The sequence below is a fragment of the Solea solea genome, chromosome 10 (assembly GCF_958295425.1).
Source record: "Solea solea chromosome 10, fSolSol10.1, whole genome shotgun sequence".
NCBI classification, from domain to species: Eukaryota; Metazoa; Chordata; class Actinopteri; order Pleuronectiformes; family Soleidae; genus Solea; species Solea solea.
This window is the reverse complement of record NC_081143.1, coordinates 6,344,212-6,364,963: the sequence shown is the minus strand read 5'-3', so window position 1 is coordinate 6,364,963 and position 20,752 is coordinate 6,344,212. Positions and strand designations below refer to the sequence as shown.

The 20,752-nt window shown below is 40.1% G+C and overlaps 1 protein-coding gene across 1 annotated transcript in view; it reads left to right on the top strand.

The window, feature by feature from the left end:
* The first annotated feature begins 148 nt into the window (after positions 1 to 148).
* fhdc1 (FH2 domain containing 1) overlaps positions 149 to 20,752 on the top strand; it is a 134,332-nt gene continuing 113,728 nt past the window's right edge. Inside the window, exons 1-6 of the mRNA XM_058641431.1 lie at positions 149 to 367; positions 12,338 to 13,180; positions 14,720 to 14,781; positions 17,769 to 17,871; positions 18,048 to 18,133; positions 19,953 to 20,053. Of these exons, the coding sequence (XP_058497414.1) occupies positions 12,671 to 13,180; positions 14,720 to 14,781; positions 17,769 to 17,871; positions 18,048 to 18,133; positions 19,953 to 20,053 (862 nt within the window). The 5' untranslated portion in view covers positions 149 to 367; positions 12,338 to 12,670. The remainder of the gene's footprint in view (positions 368 to 12,337; positions 13,181 to 14,719; positions 14,782 to 17,768; positions 17,872 to 18,047; positions 18,134 to 19,952; positions 20,054 to 20,752) is intronic.

Sequence of the window (20,752 nt, the reverse complement as noted above, 5' to 3'; positions counted from 1 at the left end):
CTGGTTACGGAGACTGCTTATGGCGCGCGCATGGAGGGAACACGTGAACGCGCCTGCTCCACTTGGACCAATCACGTCCCAGGAAGCTCACAACAACGCTGCCACCGTCTGTTCCTGCTTCTACCGCTGCTGCTGCTGTGTGTGTGCGTGTGTGTATGTGTGCTGCAGCTCGGTGAGGACAGCAGTAGCAAGTTCACCTGACACACACACACACACACACACACACACAAACACTCTCTCTCTCCCACACACACACACACACACACTGAACAGCTTCCCTCCCTAGAAAAGTCAAGTGTCTCCTCCTCACTAACTTCAACGGTGTCGGAGCGGATTACGTTTCCCGGCGAGGCTCCTCATCCTCACGGTAAGTGGAGCAGGACGCTGCCGCCGCATCACCATTATCATCATTAATAACATGATTATCACCATTACCATCACCATAAAGATGGTTTTAACTCTGCTGTGGAAAAGTCCCAGAGAGACTCGAGCCTGTGTTCGTGTTTTCCTTGTGTGCAGGTGTCCACAGCACTGCAGCTCACCTCACACACCTTTTTAAATGACATCATTATGAGGATTTAGTGCAGTTTTAGGCCTGCATGTGTTGCTTTACTGAACAGTGACAGTTAGAATTGTCTTACTTTTGCGGGATTTATTGCCAGAAGTCGTCTGAATCCAGTTAGCATGGCAGTGAGTGACCTCTAAATGTGCTTTATTACGTTGAACTGGAGGCTTTTGTAAGCCAAGGTGTGAAATGGGTCGTTTTTTCAGTCACTTTGACATGTAACATAATTAGTAGCAGCCTATATGAGGTTTTTATTTAATATTGTTTCACATAATCAAGGTACATGTTGGTGTAGTAGTGATTTCAGGTTGTGGTTAATGGACTCCACTATCTCCTTCAGTGACTGCAGCATTTAAGTTTTCATCTAACTGGCAGTTTACCTGGAACAATATTGTCAATTAACTGATCACACAAACCCATAATCCCTAAGTAACTTACGATTTAGGCCTGAACAATATGGCCGACATCTTATCACAATTAAAAACTTTTAATCAATTATCATTGCGGTAAATGTCAGAATAGCTTTTTCCTCCTCAGTGACATTTTAATAATGCATTTATTTGATTCAAAAAGATACTCATGGGCTTGTTAAACATTAAAAAACATGTAACAAATCTGAGGCAAACCATTTGTACTATATTTATAATATGATATAATAAATATGTTTGTGCTATGCATAGTATATTGATTATAAACTATTTTTATACATCTACTGCTGTTATATCAAACATACTTTAATAGATGCTTGATATACATGTGTCACCACCATTCATAGAATTTCATTTATATTCAACAACTTTAGGAAATAGTTTGATCCAAACTTTATTAAATCCCTCTAGTTCTGTTTCCATGATTGGCTTTTGAAGACAGCACATGGATATTTCTTTTTATTTTAAAAGTAAAGTGAGTACAGGAGTAAGAAACAGTGTTTCGTGTTGTGGTGATGGTTGTTGTGGATTCCTAACAGAAGACACCAGCCCTTTTTGCTCAGCATGTATGGCTTTACAACTCTGCCCCTGTCGGTTTTGTTCTGCACCTCAGACCAAAAGCTTCCTTGGCTTTTGTACGCTTTTATCCATGCTGAGATGAATTAGAGGGCAATCCATTCAAGTGTTGGGAACAATGCCCCTGTGGAAGGAAAAAAAAGGAGTTGCTCCCCGGGTCAGGTCAGGGGGGAGGGTGGTGTCACCCCCAGTTGCTGTGGAGGCTGAGAGTAACATGGAAAACTCAATTCTCTGACGTCATCATGAGGAGGAAGATATTTGGGAGGGTGGGGGCTTGATTTATTTGTGTGGGAGCAAGGAGGAGCTGAATAGTTGCTGGCAACTCGGGTTCAACTCAAGTCTCCCTTATTGCCTGTCATTGTTTTATAAACTCAAATTTAATCTGTGTGCAAAAAAAAGAGAGAAATGCAAACATGAGTCGTACGGGTGCTTGAAAAATCTTGAATTTTAATGTGTTTTTCAAGGAAACTGATAATTTTTTCTGTTCGCTTATTCAATTATTAGCAGCTTATTAGATGAACATCATCTCTTAACACGGTGATGAACACCATATATTTTAGTTGAATTAACCCTTTTAACACCGAGCATATTGAAGATGACACGTTTGTGCAAGCACACTTTGCATGACCGTCATTACCCGGCGACTTGTGCTATTGGAAAAATGACAGCAGTGTCCATTTTTGGCCTGTTTTTGCACATTGATACAAAAGCTCAAACAAATGTTATTTTGAATATGTTTTCTGGAAAAATGGGCAAAATCACTTAGTCACAGGACATTTTATGTGTAAAATAAGCAAAAAAAAAGAGCAGATGGACATCTGGAGGCTTAGGGGTTAAAGGGTTAAAAAATTAAATCATTTTGAGCACACATATAATTTACCAGAGCTGAAAGGTGCAGGAAAAGCTTTAGAAAATAGACACTGAAAGTGCCTATGAACCATGTACAAGATAAGGCAACGATTATTTTTTTTTACAAATAAAGGATAATCTTATATTTCCGTCACATGTTTTATCTTCTAAATATTGTTGAAGGTTTTTGCTCCGTGGCTCCAGAGTCAGAGCTTGAAATGTGATCTGTGCCTGTGAGTAGTGTTTTGCCAGTTTGAAAGTCTTCTCCAATGACTCTCTGTGTCTTTGTGCCCTTGGGCAAACACTTCTCCCCACTGCCATGTAAACATGTTTGCATTCCCTCCATGTTTCCATGCTGGCGTCTCTATGGCGACCTAAGCACCTGCTTCATTCGTCACCTCAGTGTATCATCGTCACCTGCATCTCACTTCAGGAGCTGTCGCGTTTAAAGCCACTTTTTCAGTATGTGCGTTATGATGCTACAAAAGTCAGACTAGGAAGACGAGACGAGCAGTAAGATTTTTGCCTGAAGCTGATCTCGGCACCAGGCTCAGATTGCTGGAGCATCAATTGGAGCTGTGAGTGGCAGCCGTCTGCTACAGGCCAGACACTGATCACAGGAACAAAAAGCAGTCGATTCAATGCTATGTTTTTGATCTGTCGCCTCTCTGACAAAGTATCCTGTCACATCTCATTCCTCCCTTTTTTGTTTCACCTGGTTTTCTTTTCTCCTTTCTATTTTTTTATTAGATGACTTGGTTTTGTAGATGATGTGTCATGTGCTTCAGGAAAATACCCTTGGCAGGATTTTCAAAGCTGCTGTGTCATTCTGTGGTCACCCCTATGTACAGGCCATCGAGCGGATTCATTCCTTCACGATGTTATTCATAATATTTATGTATACGTAAATCGTAGAGCCCATTCAGTTTTATTGGACATCAAATTAGCCCTGGAGGCAACAGGGAATGTTAAACATTAATTTGGTTTTCTATATTTTATAAATACATTAGTCTGACTAAAATCAAGCTATTCTTAATAAAAGACTTACATACCTGAATAATGCAATTGATAGTGCGATTACTCCTGCATGTATACGTTTAGTCGGGCTGGAGTCGGACTTGCCGTTAAGGCATGCACCAAAATTTCCTCACCAGCCTTTGACCCGGAAGTTGAATGAGACAACTTATCAACTGCAGTATTGTTGCTGGAAATCATACGGTGACGGCGTTGGACAACACAGCAACCACAAGAGCCATTCTCCATTTCATTTGTATCATGTCATTGCTAAATGTCAGAGATTAACGCATATTTTCAGATGTTTTAATCTTTTTGACTGATCTACAGTTCGAAATTGTTTGGTTTGGTTCCTGTGTCGGACGTCGCACTCATGATTCTTCCAGTGACTACACTCTTTGACCAATCAGAGGTCGGCAGTCTGTTGATGCCACATTTTAGTATCACCTCAGCTCGCTTGGAACCTCGCTAGAGATGGTACTGAAAAAAGTACGAGGTAATAATGGAAAAACAGAAAAATGAGTAGAGCCGAGCCGAGTCAAGATTGTATGAAGATGTTTTTGCTGCTTACCAACTAAAGTCTGAAGGAGTGAGATGTTGGCAGCAGTTTCCTTCCTGGTCAGGTTTAAGTGGATGAGCAGATATTCCGTTTAAATTCTGTCACAGGTCAGCTTTCAGGCGTGATATAACCTGTTACGGCTCAGACACACATTCATATTAGTCTTAGGTGAAGCCTTGTTAAACAGTCATTAACACAACAGGCTCGCATGCTCTGCAAACCGCCTGCTTTAATCTTTAAAATCTGAAAAACGTGTTTCAGACACGGGCTGTTATTAGCAGATTTGCACTAAGCTTGGCGTATATGTTGTGTTGTGGGCTACAGTATCTGCACATGGTCTCCTACAGAGTCTGCAGGTGTCTGTGCTGCAGAAGTGAGGCTCAGTGCAGAGACTGCTGCTACAAAACAGTTGTTGGTTGGCACTTGAGGTTTTTCCAGTTGACTCGGTTTATTTTTGTAAAAATAAATCATTCAGTTATGGGGGCTGTGATTTTAGTTTTGTACACGAGGTTGGGATATGCAAGGAAGAACGACACACTCGCAGCTTGGTCTTAAACTAAAGGAAAATAAGTACATTGTTGACAAAGAACTATATTCCTCAGCCGTCCATATCCAGGTGTTTTAGCTGCTTTTGGCCCAAATATGTTACTACAAAATTGAACTATAGAAATCAGTCAACAACTAAAGATGGAGAAGCTTTTCAACATGTTTTATACCTTATATCAATATACTGTATGTTGAACTAATGAGTCTTTGTGGTGCTTTTCTACACACTCTCACAGGAGTGTCCCATAATCAGCACTTACAGTGTTACTGCCAAACTCTGTGCTGTTTAGTCTTTAAACACTTGGTGCTGTTTAGTCCTCAAACAATAGTCAGACTGCCCATATAGACCCAGCAGCAGTATTTCCAAGCACAAATGAAGCAGCAGAACACCATGTCAAAATGATCTGACATGATAATCAATCAGAACTTTTAGCCAGTGTTTTTTCAACAGTGTTTTACCCAGAAACCCACATTTCTGTCTGAAGAATTTGGGGTGAGATTCACCTATACTTGTTTTCGTGTCTCGTTGGCTGCACCAAGTAACCACGGACCTGCTGTCCACAGTCTTATAGTTCCACAATTAAGAAATAAATTGTATTTATTTGGCAACTGGCGATAAATTCAGAATGTGACGTATCAGTAATGCTCCTGTATTTCTTATTCACTTATAGAACACACACACATACTGGATTTGGTCTCTTCTCTGCAGCTTTATTAATTAAAAATCAGGACTGTCACTTCCAGCTGACAGCTTTCCTCTCACTCTATGCGGAGAGATGGGAGGCAGATAACAGTCTATTTATAGTAACATTAGTCAAATGTGGATGTACATCATTGACACATTTTAAGTAGAGTGTGCGCTGGTGAAGAAACAGCAGAATGTCAATTATTCAATTAACATTTTCCTCAGTTAACATTTTCCTAATTTATCTCTAATTATTTGCCAAATCTGTGTCATTTTTTCTGTCTGTAAAGTGTTTTTTTAACTCTTTTCATCCTGCATTCATTTAGTCCAGTGACAGTCCTTTCCTCAACTTTAAACCCTACCCCTTACTTTTATTTCCTTTGGTTACCATCTGGTACTCGTGAATCTATGCCGTTTGATTCATCAGCCTAGATTAAAGGCAGATGAAAGGTAATCCTCTACGCCTGTGGGTGAGGTGGTGAAGGGTGTGACGCACCTTTAGTCCCATTGACACCTGGAAACGCCACTCATGTTCTGTGACGTGACCAGTCATGGCTTTGCATTTTATATTTTAACCCGAAACATCTTAATCGAATGACATTCATTTTGAGACGGCTCACTTTTAAAGCGGTATTCTTGCTAATTCCTGTTTCTTAGTATAAACAACGTCACAATGGTGCAGTGATGTGTGTCTTTAGCTCAATTCCAACCAATGAGGTCACACACTGTCGGTCATTTGTGACGAGTTTAGTTTCAAATGGCATGTTGTGGTCATGTACCTTGACCTCTTTTCGAATTCATACCCTTCTCTAGACTAAAAGCACAATGTGATAATCTCCTTTAAACAGATTTTGAAGATTTGATTTGTGTTTGAGCCGTATTAATCCTCAGTACAAAGCCTCATGTGTTTGTTGCACATGGCTATTTGTTATGGAGGCTGCTGATGTTTATGTCAAGTCATTTATGCCATTATCTTAAAGATTGTCACCTGTAGTTCTGGTTTAATCATACGTGTAGCCCTAAGTAATAGCGTCTGGCTTTTATTGTGGATTAAATTAGAAAGGATCAACATGGATGAGGAGTGGCATGAAGAGATAAGCAGAGGGTTTGAATGTGTTAAGGAAACAGATGATTCTCATGATGAAGATGATGTGATTTGACAGCATGCGGACACTAGAGCACTTACATGTTCATTGGTCCGGAGTCCAAACCTTGATTGCTTCGTGTCACTGGAGTCTAGGACAGCAAAGGTGATTATTTCATGAGCTACTTTTTTTGTTTGTACTGTTTATGCCGAATATGCAAATAGTGCAAGGCTTCCCGATTCCTACTCAACAAATTCTTTGCACAACATAATATAGCAAAATAATAAAACACGGAAAAAAGAAAATAAATGACATATTCGAAAAGGTGATGATCAAAATGTTATTTTTCTATTTCTACTCTGGTAGATGTTGCTTCCTACATTATTAATATTTCACTAAACCCTGAGATTACATGCTGTAGGTGAGCTGGCACAGTCTGGGTCAGCCTCACTGGGCAGCTGTATGCTCTGGTCAGCAGCAGCCTGGTTTGAAAAAGGATTACATTTTTATTCAAGCAGATTTTATTATGAATAATGTAGTGGCCAAGGTTCACTAAGAAAATAGCATAAAGGTACTTTAAGTATGCTTTCTATGAAAATATTTGATTAATCCAGGACCTTTTGAGAAATAGCTTCCTTGTCCACTGCGTAATGTAAAGTCTGCCTTTTCTGGTGTGTTTTACTCAAGCTCTGTTTGTTGCACAGCCAGTGGCACGAGGTGGTAGATGCAGTGCAGTGACCTTTAGCTTGAAACTGAGGCACATTTTACCTTGATAATAGAACCTGTCATAGGATCCATTTACATAAAGGTGTGAATAAAACAGTGTCCGCACAGTTTTGCATAGAAGTGTTTGACACCTACTGCCTTTGACATTGGTTCCTTTTTAATGTAATAGAAGACAGCATGTGGCTTGAATACAACAGTGCTCATGCTGTAGTCTGTCACTGCTGCATCCAGATGATGAACTACAGTCCCTGTGAAGGTCTGCAGCTCATAAGTGTTATTTAATTTCTTCTGTGTGTGAAAAGAAGGTTTTTGGCAGCACAGTTCTTTTGTCTTTGGTGTATTTCTTACAGTTGTCGTGGGCTGCTGCTGCTGCTACTCCGCTTCAGTGTGGAAGACCCACTTGATGAGGTTCCTGCTTCAACTTCTGCAGCTCTTTCTATCATATTCACCATTTTATGTTCATTATGTTAGCATGTGAAAAGGGTTGAGACAATATATGATTTTATTCACCATTTCAATAGCCCCTTTTCCACTGCAGGAACTTTTCTCATTTAACCAGGATTTTGAAAAACCTCAGCGCTTTAACACCGGAATTACCCAGGGAAAAACTTTCCCTCGATCCCAAACTTTCCCCGAATGAAGAACCTACACATGACTAGGGACTTTTCAGATTACCAGGAACTTTAGAGTGTTGGGGCTGTGTGCTGAAGAACACTGATTGGTGGAACACAGTTTTTAGCTGTTTCAGTGTTGCCTATGTAGTGAGTATTCACATCCTTATAGTGACTCTTTTTCAAAAAGTGACAAATCTAGCAACTTTTGCTGGTCTTAATGGAGACTTTTGAGACTCTGACATAAAAGCATGTATCGTTCACCTGTTTTGGGAACAGCACTCTGATTGTAAACAAGACCATTCCCGGTGCAGTGGAAATGCAAATGAATTCTTTTCCCCAGGTAAATAAGTTCCTGGTAATGAAAGTTTCTGGATCCTTTTAACTGGAAAAGGTTGTGGGTTCAATTCCCGACTCCACTAGTCTACATGCTGATGTATCCTTGGGCAAGACACTTCACCCCTCGTTGCTCCTGAGGCCTGTGTTAGCAGTGTGTGAATTTGTATGAAAGATATATATACACGCTGTATGACAGTGTGAGTGAACGAGTGAATGGGTGAATGGCAAAACTGTAGTGTAAAGCAGCTTTGAGTGGTCATCAAGACAAGAAAATCACTGTATAAATACACACCATTAGAGGTTTGCAAAAATAGATCAGGTCACACCTGTAATATTGACATGAAATGTGCTCAATAGATGCTGTGCTTGTACAGTTTTATACAAATGGAAAACTACACATACACAAAAGAGTAAAAAGTTAAGGATAGTAATTATATACATGGATAAGAGTCTTACTTGCATGAGCATAGTAACAAACATTTTTATGAGGACCAGATTTGATATGTGAAGATTTCCAGGGGCCAATAGTCAGACCTTTTTTTTTTTTTAGCACTAACAGTTACATACAAATATAGTGTTTTATAATCATTTCAGTCTGTTACTGAGTTTGGAACTCAGGACTCTGGTTTCAAAGCTAACTCCTTACCAGATGAGCTAATGGGGATGACACATAGTTTGGGCTGTTTTCTATTTTGGACATGCCTGATACAGACAAAGTATTACAGTCAAGAGTGAACAATTCTGAGTGCCTCTAAAATCCCATCACTTCCTGTCCCCTCACCCTCGTTTGGACAAGTTGGGATCAAGGTGATCAGGGGGATCAAAAACAAAATGATCTGACAGCGACATCCCACTAAGCCCTACCTAAAGCTTCTCTGTGCTAATGAGCATTCCCATGGTAATGATGATGGAGCAGGTTTGGCCAAATCCCTTGTGAAGGCACCTCTTTGCCCCTGTAGTGTAAGTGCGGGGTCTTCACTGACCTCAAGGAAATTGAACTGGAAGTTTGCAACAGCAGATTATTATAGCAGGCGGTGGCGCCTCAACCTTCAGAATGACATATTTGTGTGTTATAGGGGATTTTGTCTGTGTTGGAACTAACGTCTCCCTGTAAATATGACAACCTTTACTGTATCTATAGAACAAGAACAAATGTGTATTATACAACCACAGGTGCATAACATATTAAAGTAAAATCAATAGTGTCTTGGTAGAAAAATACACAAGTGTCTAGAACATCATCAGTGCTCTTTTTCATAGATTCTTGAAGGACTCGACTAAAGCGATGGTTGTTTTTTAAAATTTAGGTTCAACATTTCTCACAGTTTCTATTTGGTTGCTGCCATTTTCTCATTTCTCATCATCTCAAAAATCTTTCATGGTGTGAATTTGAACTTCATTTGCACATCAGCGATTTTGGCATGTTTTAGCAGTGAAAACTTAAAATGTTAATGTGTTACCGAGTGTGACAGGACTGCACTTTACCTGCTGTGACCTGTCAAAATGGCTGCTGTGCAAAGGGCCTATTTGTCTTTAACTCGGGTAAAGACTTGTAAGAAAGGGCCCCACACCCACTGCTTTAGAAGCCATTTCTTTCTTCATGTTAACGTTGACTTTTGTTAAATTTGGCTATGTGAGGGTGGGGTACTCCCTGTTAGTAATAAAGACCAATAGGAGTGGGACAGCCTCAGGGTTAAAAGCAGGTGGTCCTTGATATGAAGCCCCTCATCTGTCTGTGTTCATTGACGGCAGCAGGTGGATGTGGGGGAATCTGCTTTCTTTCCCCTCAGGGCGTCTCTGTATAGTGTTACTGAAAGGTGTGCTTCCTCCTCTGTAAATCATGTCACTTACAGCCTTGTTGGTTGGTTTTGTAACTTCATCCAGCTTTTGGAAATTAAACGACTATAAAATACTAGCAATGCATCACTGTCAAGGAGGTGATTTCTGTAGCGAGGCAGCACCTGAAGCCTGAGTGCATCTGACACCACGCTCAGAAAGCAAATCTGTGAAATATGTGATCTGCAATTGAATTTGCCTGCTTGAGTTGCAATATTTCAACTTTCTTGACGTAACTGACTTCCACATGCAATATCATAACCATAATCATATACACCAGCAAACCTGCAGCCAAACTCAAATAACATGGAATTTTATTTTTGTGCAGATAAACTAGTGTATGAATTGGTAAGCAGGAAGGGTGATCATTCAACAGGTTTCATGGCTGCGTGTCTCAGGTAAAAGTGACACAGTTTGTCCAAAATATTGATTTTATGTACAAAAAAGAGATGTACATTTACAGTTAAATACTATGTGTTGGGTTTTTTTCCTCCATCGTCACTGTTTGAGTGTCCACCTTTTTAGCAGAGCAGGAGGAGATGACTCAGTGTGAGGTCAGATGTTCTCACTGTCTTATGAATTAGACATGAGCGATGGCGGGGTCCAGCTCTGAGGACAGCACAGTTGCCTGCAGCCTGATGTTAGCAACATGAGGCCACCTGTGACGTCTTCCTCTATATCAATTAGTAATATACTCTCTGTCTCATGTGGACAAGGCAGCTGTGCTCACTAATGGGAGATCACCACTAAGAAGATACAAAGTTATATATAAGAGGCGGTGTAATCATTCAGGAAATCACTTGTAGTGTTAGATACTTTTTATTTTCTTTATCAGAACAAACCCGGACAACCTGACTATTTTTGGTTCTGATTTATTTCGCCTGAAACCAAATTCTTTTCCCACAACGTATCTGAAAAAAATCACCCCCATCACCACCAGGCCTTTGATTTATTTTGAGTTTTTTTTTTTTTTTGTCAGAGCGTCTATTCATCTCTTTGTTTAAACAGAGAGTAGTATCAGATCACTGTAGCCAGGCCAACTGTGGCAGTGAGTGATGTGTTGTCCTGAAACACAACTAGTTTCCCTGCAAGTGAGTGCAACAGTGCAGCCGTTGATTTGACAAAGAAAGGGGAGGGTGGGCAACTCGAGTACTTCCTTTCCTCCTGGTGAGGGAGGATTAAGAATGTTTGGGTTTTCCCGTACTCATTTACCACATCATCAGTGAGCACTTATGTGGTTAATAAATTATCCTCTGGACTGTTGTTGACAATTTGGTGCAGTTTATGTTTCTCTTCAGGTATACAGTAAATCGAGAAGGTTGAAATATCACTTTGGGTTTGATAATTGTTGCTCTGCAAAAATAAAGTAATCAATATATGATAACTAATCATGGCTCTCTATAGTTGGCAGTTTACGTTATGTCTCCCTGGTTTGTGTGCTGTCAGTATCCATATCTGTGATTCTTTGTCTTGGTTTTGATAATGGATGGATTTAATGGAGGATGAGTGTATTTCAAGGACATATTTTTTTCTATCCATTTTTCACAACATTAATCATGTCCTTTTCCACTTTATAGCCAAGATGATGAGTGTTACATTTAAGCATTTAGCGACTGACAAGAGAGGAATAAGCTACAGAGAAGAAGTCTTGGAAAGAACTCTCTAGGAACAGTGGACTGATAGAGGGTGAGAGTGCAGAGGTGGATGCAAGTGCAGAAGGAGATAGTGCAGGGTAGGAGTAAGTTAAATGCTAGGACAGAAGATGCTCTTGAAAGAGCTGGGTTTTCAAGAGCTTCTTCATGGTAGACAGGGATGGCCCTGTTCTGGTAGCGCTTGGTTGGTCATTCCAGCAGCGCAGAATGAAACATGAAAAGAGTCTGTATTGTCTTGTGCAGGGTGTTGGCATCGCCAGACCACAATCCTTGGATGAACAGAGTAGTCGAGGGGTAACATAAACCTTTAGGAGAGCATTTAAGTAACTGGGAGCAGACCCATAAACGAAGATGTATTTACTTATATAATACATTTCAACCTAATTCGGTTGATACCATTAAAAGCACCGAGCTTGGTAACAAACCCTAATGAGACTAGATGTCCTGGTTGCCTATAGCTATTCTTCTAAACCTATACCTATTCCACTGTTGTGTGCCATTTCTCAATGTCTTCTCAGCTGGTAAAGCTGTTAATACTAAACTTTTCTATATAGAGTAACACCAAAATCTTACATACAGCACATTCAACCTACAGACAACACTCTGCTACATGGGGACTGTTTAAGTTACCAAACTGTGTAACATAAGTTGTATGTGTAATGCCACTGACCATTATCCAGCCCAGAGCCTGACTTCAAAGCCCTTCAACACTAGAAAACTATTATTGTGAGCCCCTCTGACTGGGAACCCCTTCTCTTTTGATCTGTCACACCCCTTAATTTACCCCTAATTTCAGATTTCCCATGGCAGTGTGCATGACTGCCTCTGTATAATCCTGTCCTATGTTGTTTTTGTTGCTCTTGTAGCTCCATGGCCGTCGCTGCCCTCCTCCCCCTGGGTGGTAACCTTCAAAGCAGAGCGCTCTGCACCATGGATGACCAGCAGAGTGATGGAGATGGACAGAATCAAAGGACATGCTCCCATTATTGTGAATAGGTAAAGGAATATAACCTTCCCTCAGCAGAAAAGGGACAGCACTGAATCATTCTTGTTGTTCAGACTGAACGGATGCAGCTAGAAGAAAACAAGTTTGTAAATCATTCTTGAAAAAGAGGAAATAGTGATCAAATATATTCAGTTTGTGGACCACGCTCTCTCTTCATAGAGCTCATGTGCTAAAAGACTTTTGTCGGACTGTGATGCTTGTTATGAGTTGTCCATCTACAACTAATGAGCCAGAGAGCTGCAGCAGTGAAGGGAGTAGCTGCACCACTTCCTCCATCACCACCTCAGACCTCTCCTCTATGTCCGAACACACTCACTCCTCACTCCCTTCCCGCGGTGACACTCCTGACACCTTCAAACATGATGCCCCGCCTCCTCCTCCAATGCCACCACCACCACCTCCGGGAGTGCCCCCTCCTCCTCCGCCGCCAGCAATCCCGTCCATTAACCACAATGGGAGAAAAAAGCGCCGCGTGCGCAGCTTCTTCTGGAAGCCGATTCCGGAGGAGAAGGTACGCGGGAAGCCCAACATTTGGACGATGGCAGTGCGGCAGCAGCAGTACCAGATTGATGTTCGATCTGTGGAGGAGCTGTTTGGGCAACAGGAGGAGGCACTAGCAGGGATCCGAGGGGTGGCGTCATCCACTGGATCCTCAACTCGTGTGTCCCGGTCGCGCTCATTCAAAGAGAGCAGCAAGGATGAGGTGAGTCATTGCCATGACCTTTACTACCTGATGGTGAATTGCAGAATTACATTAGTCCTGTATTTGAAAAGGCCTTTTGTCTGGGATATGTCTATATTTAACTCACACAGGACAACCAATATAAGTGCTGTTTAACACCATACAGTTTAGAATCTGCTGTTGGTAATTGAATGATATCCTTTACTAACATCATACTTAAGATTATTCTAAGATCCAGAGGTTCCTGAACTGGTCTTGTGTTATTTTACTTATTATATAAGAGACATTCACACATAGGACATTTGCCTCCAGCTAAATTAACTGATGTATTTAATTATTTAAATTATTATTACTGTTTATATCCAAACCAAATTGTAGGGTTTTCAAAAAAAAATCCTAATTTATAATATTAATATGATATTATATTATGCATTTAAATATATATATAAAAAAACTATGAGTCTCACAAGATGAAATGTTCAAGTTTAAGCCCAGATTCCATACATTTGTTTGTTTGACACTCACAAACTGTTATTCATGCACTGCCAGTGTTTCTAAAAAGAAATGCTGGTTACTGCAGATCCTGAACACATTTCTGATGGGACCCAAAGACCCAGATTCATAACTGTCCAGAGCTAACTATACACTGCTCTTGCTATAATGTGATATGCCTGCAGGGATATGTTAGGTAATGGTGCTTAGTTTCAGCTTTTCTTTGAGTGTAAAACATTATTTGTGTCAGTGAAGAACAGGAAAGCACGCTTGCATCATTGTGTACTTCTGTAAAGTGACACACAAACAGTAAAACCCCCGTTTATACCATGCGGCACAGTTTATTTTGTCAATAGTCATAAAAGGTACTAAAATATCCATCTGTTGCAGTTCCTAGGGGTGGAGCTAGACACAGAACAGAGTTTACCATTCCAAACCATACCATGGTGATCTGAACTGTACCTGTATAATTTTATAATGAATGACTAACTGAATGAACTGACTGCAGCTGGAGTAAAAAAAAGTGTGAGCACTCTCTAAGCAGCAGTAGTAAAAAACAAACAAAAAAAGACACCTTTGGGAGTTTTAAATAAAGCCACTGTCTATGCACAATAAAGCATATTTCCATTACCATCTGTTATCTTGTTTTATGTATAATTTTAAGTTATTGTTTAAATATTACTTGACATGTTGTTGTAAAGGTTGGTACTTTATTTTATTCCACCTCACCAGCACTGGCCATATTAAGTGTTTAGTTGCTGTTGAAAAGCTATAATTATTTCCTGTGAGGGAGCCTTTTTAAAAAATGTACATGCTGTACAGTCATCTGTCGAAGAAGAAAAGAAAAAACCATTGTTAACGAAGAAGGTGTGAACTACACATGTGGCCTGGTTGGATTTCTATGTCCCATAGGGTTGGAGTAAGTGGTGGTGTTGGTAATGTAACACAACAATGAGCAGGAAAGGTTAGGAGCAGAGGAGGGAGTGTGTTTACTGTACATGTGTTTCAAGGCTTCTGCTCACCAGAGCCACAGTTGAATTACTAATGGTGTCTCTCATTTGTTTTCAGATCTGCATTCTTGACTCCAAGAGGGGGATGAATGTTGGCATTTTCCTGAAGCAGTTCAAGAAGTAAGTCCTGCATCAATGGAATCAGTGGAATATGTGCAGATTAGGGCACTGGCACCCAAGACAGTGAAGGGTGACTGGTTATAGCGAGGTGGTACATGCATCAGCTCAAATGTAATAATGAAATATTGAAAAACTGTGTCAAAATGATATCGGCATTGGTATCAACCCACCTAGGGATACTTTTGTTTTGTCCAATACCAATATCCCTGCTTTGGGTAGCAACCAATGCCAGTATCATTTTGACACAGCAGTTTTTCAAGCTTTTAAACCAAGGTGTAAACAACACAGTTAAGCTAATGACCATAACCAGTCAGCCCTTTCCCTTCTTTAAGCCCTTTGAGGCATATTATGTGGTGATGTTGGGTTATATAAATATAATTGACGTGATTTACTGGCTATTCCCTTAGTAAGGGATTATCAGCCCTGCACACATTTGGCTGCTTTGCATACCTTTAGGTGAGTTGTGAGTTGTGAGTTGTAACTATAACACATGGATCTGTCATTTGTTTATCCAGCCTTAAGAAGACATGTGTTAGTTTTAGAAATGGATGTCTGATGCCACCATCCTGTGTCCCATCCCGTCTTCAACCGGTTTTGTTCTCCATCTTGTGAATAAATAGAGAAATGCTGCACTTTAAACTTTTCGCATTGTGATATTGTTGGTATCGTGGACCATGTATCATGCATCGTATCGTAAGGTATCCTGTGATTCCCACCCCTGCAGCAAACAGTATGACATTTCAGGGAGACAAATATAATGAATGTCAATGTTGTTGTGTAACTGCTTTAGAGATATTGAGCCTGGAACCAAGTATTAGGATTACTGGTACACAGTGGCGAGATGGAAGCAGAGTGGTGAACATAGTGCAGAGGACAGCTTTCTGTCATTTTGACGAGGTTACGAAGTTTCTATATCACTTGGGAAAAATGTAACCCAGTGAAAGGGAGGAAGGAAAACATAATTTCTATCCTTTAATGTGCTATATTTTAAGCTGGTTCACTCTGCTGTCCCATGAGGAATGAGTCCTTACATCAATGGTGTCTTGAAAACATTCACCTTCTGCTTGGCTGAGGAAAAATAGTCCATTAAAAACCTTCATAACTGAGACAGATTAGGGTCAACATCTCTGTCACTAATTCTAATAGGCTTACACAGTGCTCCATTGTTTAAAATGAATTGGTTCAGGAAATCTTGAGGTGTGCTCAGCCAGACTCAGCGCTGTGTTGCATAACTAGTCTGAAGCACAGTACAAAAAGTGTGTTAGGTGTGTGATTTCATGTCAATTTGCATGGCTCCCCACTGTATTTTAATGTCATTTGACTTTCAGTCATACTGCGCCCTGTCAGGACTGGGTATGAACAGTGACCTCACCAGGGTCAGGGTTTAGTTTTGTTAGCAGATTTTAACACTGGTTCACTCACTGTCCCATATTATTTCTGACTGACAGAGTCTGACCAAATAAAGGTGCAGTGGAAGAAGCTGCTGATGGTTGAATCTCAATTCCAGGTCATTAAAGGTTCAGTGTGTAGTGGCGCATTTCCACCGGCTCTACTCGCCTCGCCTCGGCACAGCACGACATGGCACAGTTAGGTTGCATCTCCAGTACAATAATAAGTATTACCTACTCAACGTGGGCGGGGTCATCGCTGCACGCCTGCGTGAAACTGCGGTGACTTCGTTTTATGCGCGAATTACACACACACACAAACGAGTGATTAGTGACTTTACACCAGACTCCTGGTAGTTGTTGGTGATCAACCCACGTTTTTTTAGGATTATTAAGTAGTTAAGTAGTAGCACTGTTCGGCTTGATTTCTGTCCACGCGTCTCCGGAGAACAGCGGCAGCGGTCTGTGCAGCCGCTTGCGATCGGCGGTGCTGTCCCTAAATACACCAGACTCCTCCATTAAATATAGAGATTTCCCTGGTAGTTGTTGGAGATTAACCCACGTTTTTATGATTGTTAAGTAGTTTTAACTGATCTATAGTTCGGCACTGTTTGGCTTAATTTGTGTCGGATGTCTCTTCCTGTAACGGCACTCTGGCTACTCAGTGGCCGGCAGTCTGATTAATCATCGCAGGTACTAAAAACTATTACTATGCCAGTGGAAACGCTACTTAAACCATGCTGTGGCAAGGTGAGTAGAGCCGGTGGAAATATGCCATAAGAATCAGTGGCATCTAATGTAGGACTTCTCCACTCCACATTCCAGAAAGGATATCATTCTCTATTATTTTTAAAAGCTACTTCACAATTATTGATCAATAACTTATAAAACATGTTGGTTGGCTGATCAAAATCAGAAGACATATTGTTATATGTGTTTATCACAGTATAAACAATGCAGAAAAACAAGCTGAAATGAGTCATTATTAGTTCTTTTTTTACTTATTTAGGTGTTTACTAAGATCAGTACTATGTTTAAAAATGTTTACTGTGCAATAATGTTTTATGTAAATCACTGTTTTCTTGTTAAATCAAGACCATTATATGTGATGTATTTAAAGTTATTTATAATTAACTTGTTGTTTTGGTTATATTACTTAGAATTGGAACCTTTTTAATATACAGTACACATCAGAAAGGTTTTACCCTCCAACCCCCAATGGTCCTCATTGTTTAGGCTCTAATCTTGCATTCTTTTCTCTCTAATATGGATTTACAAGTACTTTTAGAGTCAGGAAATTAATGTCATATTAGCAGTAAAGGAATGGAGTTACGAAGCTGAGGAAACGTCTGATTACAGTGCTTTTTTGACCTTTGTGGATTCTCATTTCACTCCATTTTATTCCTCAAGGATCAAAAATGAAAGTGTTGAAATACAGACAGGTTAGCAGCAGAAGCTGGGCCAAAGCTAACCAATGGTGTCCAACACCACAAGGATATCTATTATGTTCTTCTCTGTAAACACAGAGGAGCAAACATTAAAAGAGAACACCTGTGCTATTCATTATCAAACTTAAATGAAGTGCTGTCTCACCTTCAGGTCCAACCGCTCTATTGTCGAAGACATTCGACAAGGAGATGGAAAGATTTATGGAGCAGAGCTGCTCAAAGACCTGCTGAAGCTCCTTCCTGATGCAGAGGAGGTCTGTGTTTGAGTTTTTGTTTTCGTGCATGTCTGTGAAGCTTTTAACAAATAATGAATGGCATAAGGTTTTTGAATGAAGATCACTGCTGAACAAAAAAAAAGATAGTTTATGTGGAGTGAAGAGACACTAGAGGCTGCTAAGCTTCCCCCTTTCTTTCTTTCGTTTCTCTACAGATAAAGAAGCTGCAGATGTTTAAAGGAGACCCAGACAAGCTGACACTGGTCGATTCCTTTATGTACCTCTTGATCCAGGTGCCACGGTGAGTTGATCTTCATGGTCTAGTTTGTGTCAAACGGAAACGTGAGGTCACTTGTTGACAGTCAGTGAATCATGAAGGATATGCACAGGTCAGGTACCTTGCTCATTGTTCATCTAACGGTGTGTTGTTTTTTTTGCATAGGATTACACTGTACACTGTCTTTAGACTCCAGAGTAAACTAAAACTTATTATTTCACTGAAAACTCCCTGCCCACACAGATTAAAGTGCTGCTGCTGCTTCTTTTAAAATTATTATTATTTTCCCAAGAGAGGCAATAGCCAATTTAGGGGTTATGAATAAATATGCCAATGTTTGTCTGTACAAGAAAACTTAAAATGTAGCTCCTAAAGGGAAATTTGAATGTAGCTTCATAACTAAAGAATAGAATAGAATAGAATAGAATAGAATTTCTTTATTGTCACTGAAACATGTACAATTAAATTGAGTGGATTCCTTATTAGTGCAAAAGAGATATATATAATATATAAAATATGAAAATAGACTCTAATTTAACCCTTAGAACACAGAGCATTTTGGCTGCTTTTTTTTCCACGACTATGTTTAAACGTACAGTATATACAGAGGCTATAAGAATGTGCAATATAGAGTGTCTTATATTTATTTGTTCAGCTCAACCTATAGGTAATCTGTTGAAAAGAAAAATAATAATTTTCACCAATTATATAAACACACCTGATCAAAAAGTAATGTTTAAAATCGGACTGAATTTGTGAAATTTGGAAATACGTCACAGTTCAAAGTTCACTTGGCTCATTTTTATGAACAAAAATAAAAGAAAAACTGTCTATTTTGTGACTTCTGCACAATTATTGCTACTTTATATCACTACTAAAAATGGGATATAAAATGAATCATAACTTTGACTCAACAACACATGTGACCTATAAACACATGCCCCCAGGATGTCAATATAAGCAGTTGTGTATTATGCCCATGGCAAATTACCAAGGGTGCAACTGCGGCACAGATCTGTCCCGCGTGAGCACTAAGGGTTAAAAAGGGTAGAAAACCCCCCACAAAAGACAGACATCTACGTTCAGCATAGTTGCACAATCGCTTCAGACTGTATGGTGGATTATGGTTCCATATATTAATGGCTGTGGTGTAAAAGCAGTTTTTTGTTTGTTTGTCTGTGTTTTCATGGATCTGTATCATCGGCCTAATGGCAGCAGTTATGACCAGGGTTTGATGAGTCCTGCAAAAATGTCTGTGGCTTTTCTGAGGCAGCGGAAACTGTTTAAGGGAGAGGGCAACCAACCATATTCTCTAGGCGATCTTGATTGATTGACCTGGAGCGCTTTCCTCTCTGCCACTGTGCAGCTGGAAAACCACACACAGAGACAGTCCCAACCCTAACACGAACTCTATTAAATAAAGCAATTATATACAAGACAATCAAGCAATCAATCAAAATAACCTGAAATCAGCAGAAAGAGTGCAGCTGACCACTCCAAAAGGGGGTTGTGCACGCAAATAGCCATAAGGTGGAATTAAAATATATATACTGAACACTGTAATATTAAATAATCAGAGTATTAGTTAAGGAGTAACTTTGTTTTGAATGCTGTGTGTTTTGATGCTGAAATCCTTAATTTTTAACAGCCGGTGAAGTTGAAGATGTGGTCTATGTTCTACTGAATATTAAACATCATGTATCCTATTTATCAGCCTTGAGGACTCTTGTATAAACATTTTAATAGCTCTCTGGGGAACCTTTACCATCCCATCTCTCGACCCTTGGACTCAGATCCACTTCAGATCCCAGGTTTATCCCTGCTGTGCTTCGACTCTTAACAGGTTTGATGTTCGGATTGAGGCCATGGTCCTCCGTGAAGAGTTCTCTCCTTCCTGTGCTGTGATGAGCCACGAGATCGATGTTGTCCGCATCGCCACTAAAGGTTACAGCACACGCGCCCCCAGCGGCTACGGCCATACTCGCACAGTCACACGCACTCAGGACAGATGACCCAGATATTTGAGCTGATAGTTGACAGAATGTAGGAATGTGTCACCTGAGAAACAGTGATGTGGGGACACAGTGGAAAGAGAAGGCTGTGTCATGTTAGGGCTGCTTTGAACTGATAATTAATATTACTTTTCAACATTATTAATTTTAAACTTGAATATAGATAATTACATAAATTGCCATCATTTCTGTTGACTGTACAATAATCCAGCGGCCTGACTTTTAAATAAAGTAGTACAGTAAACAAAAGGCTGCTATATTCAAATAATTACCAATACCACATTTCCCACGCTGCACACAGGATGTGATACATTTTGATAGAGCTATATAGAGCTTGAATAACCACCAGGGGGCAGCTACACTGGTTGTAAAAAAAGAATTTCGTTTGAATGGAAGTCTATCAGAAACTGAGCCTAATTCTTATTTTATTAACGTCAGTCAACATTTTTCTGAGGAGTTAATGATCTCACTGACTCGTTTCACATCTTCAGTTGCACATGATGTCATTAGTCAATTTTGTTTCCGTTTAGAAGAAAATGGACACATATTAATGGACAGGTTGCAAAACCAACTGATCAAATCGCAAATCTCACGCCCTCAAAACATGACTTCAGATTCTTAAGGGTGACGT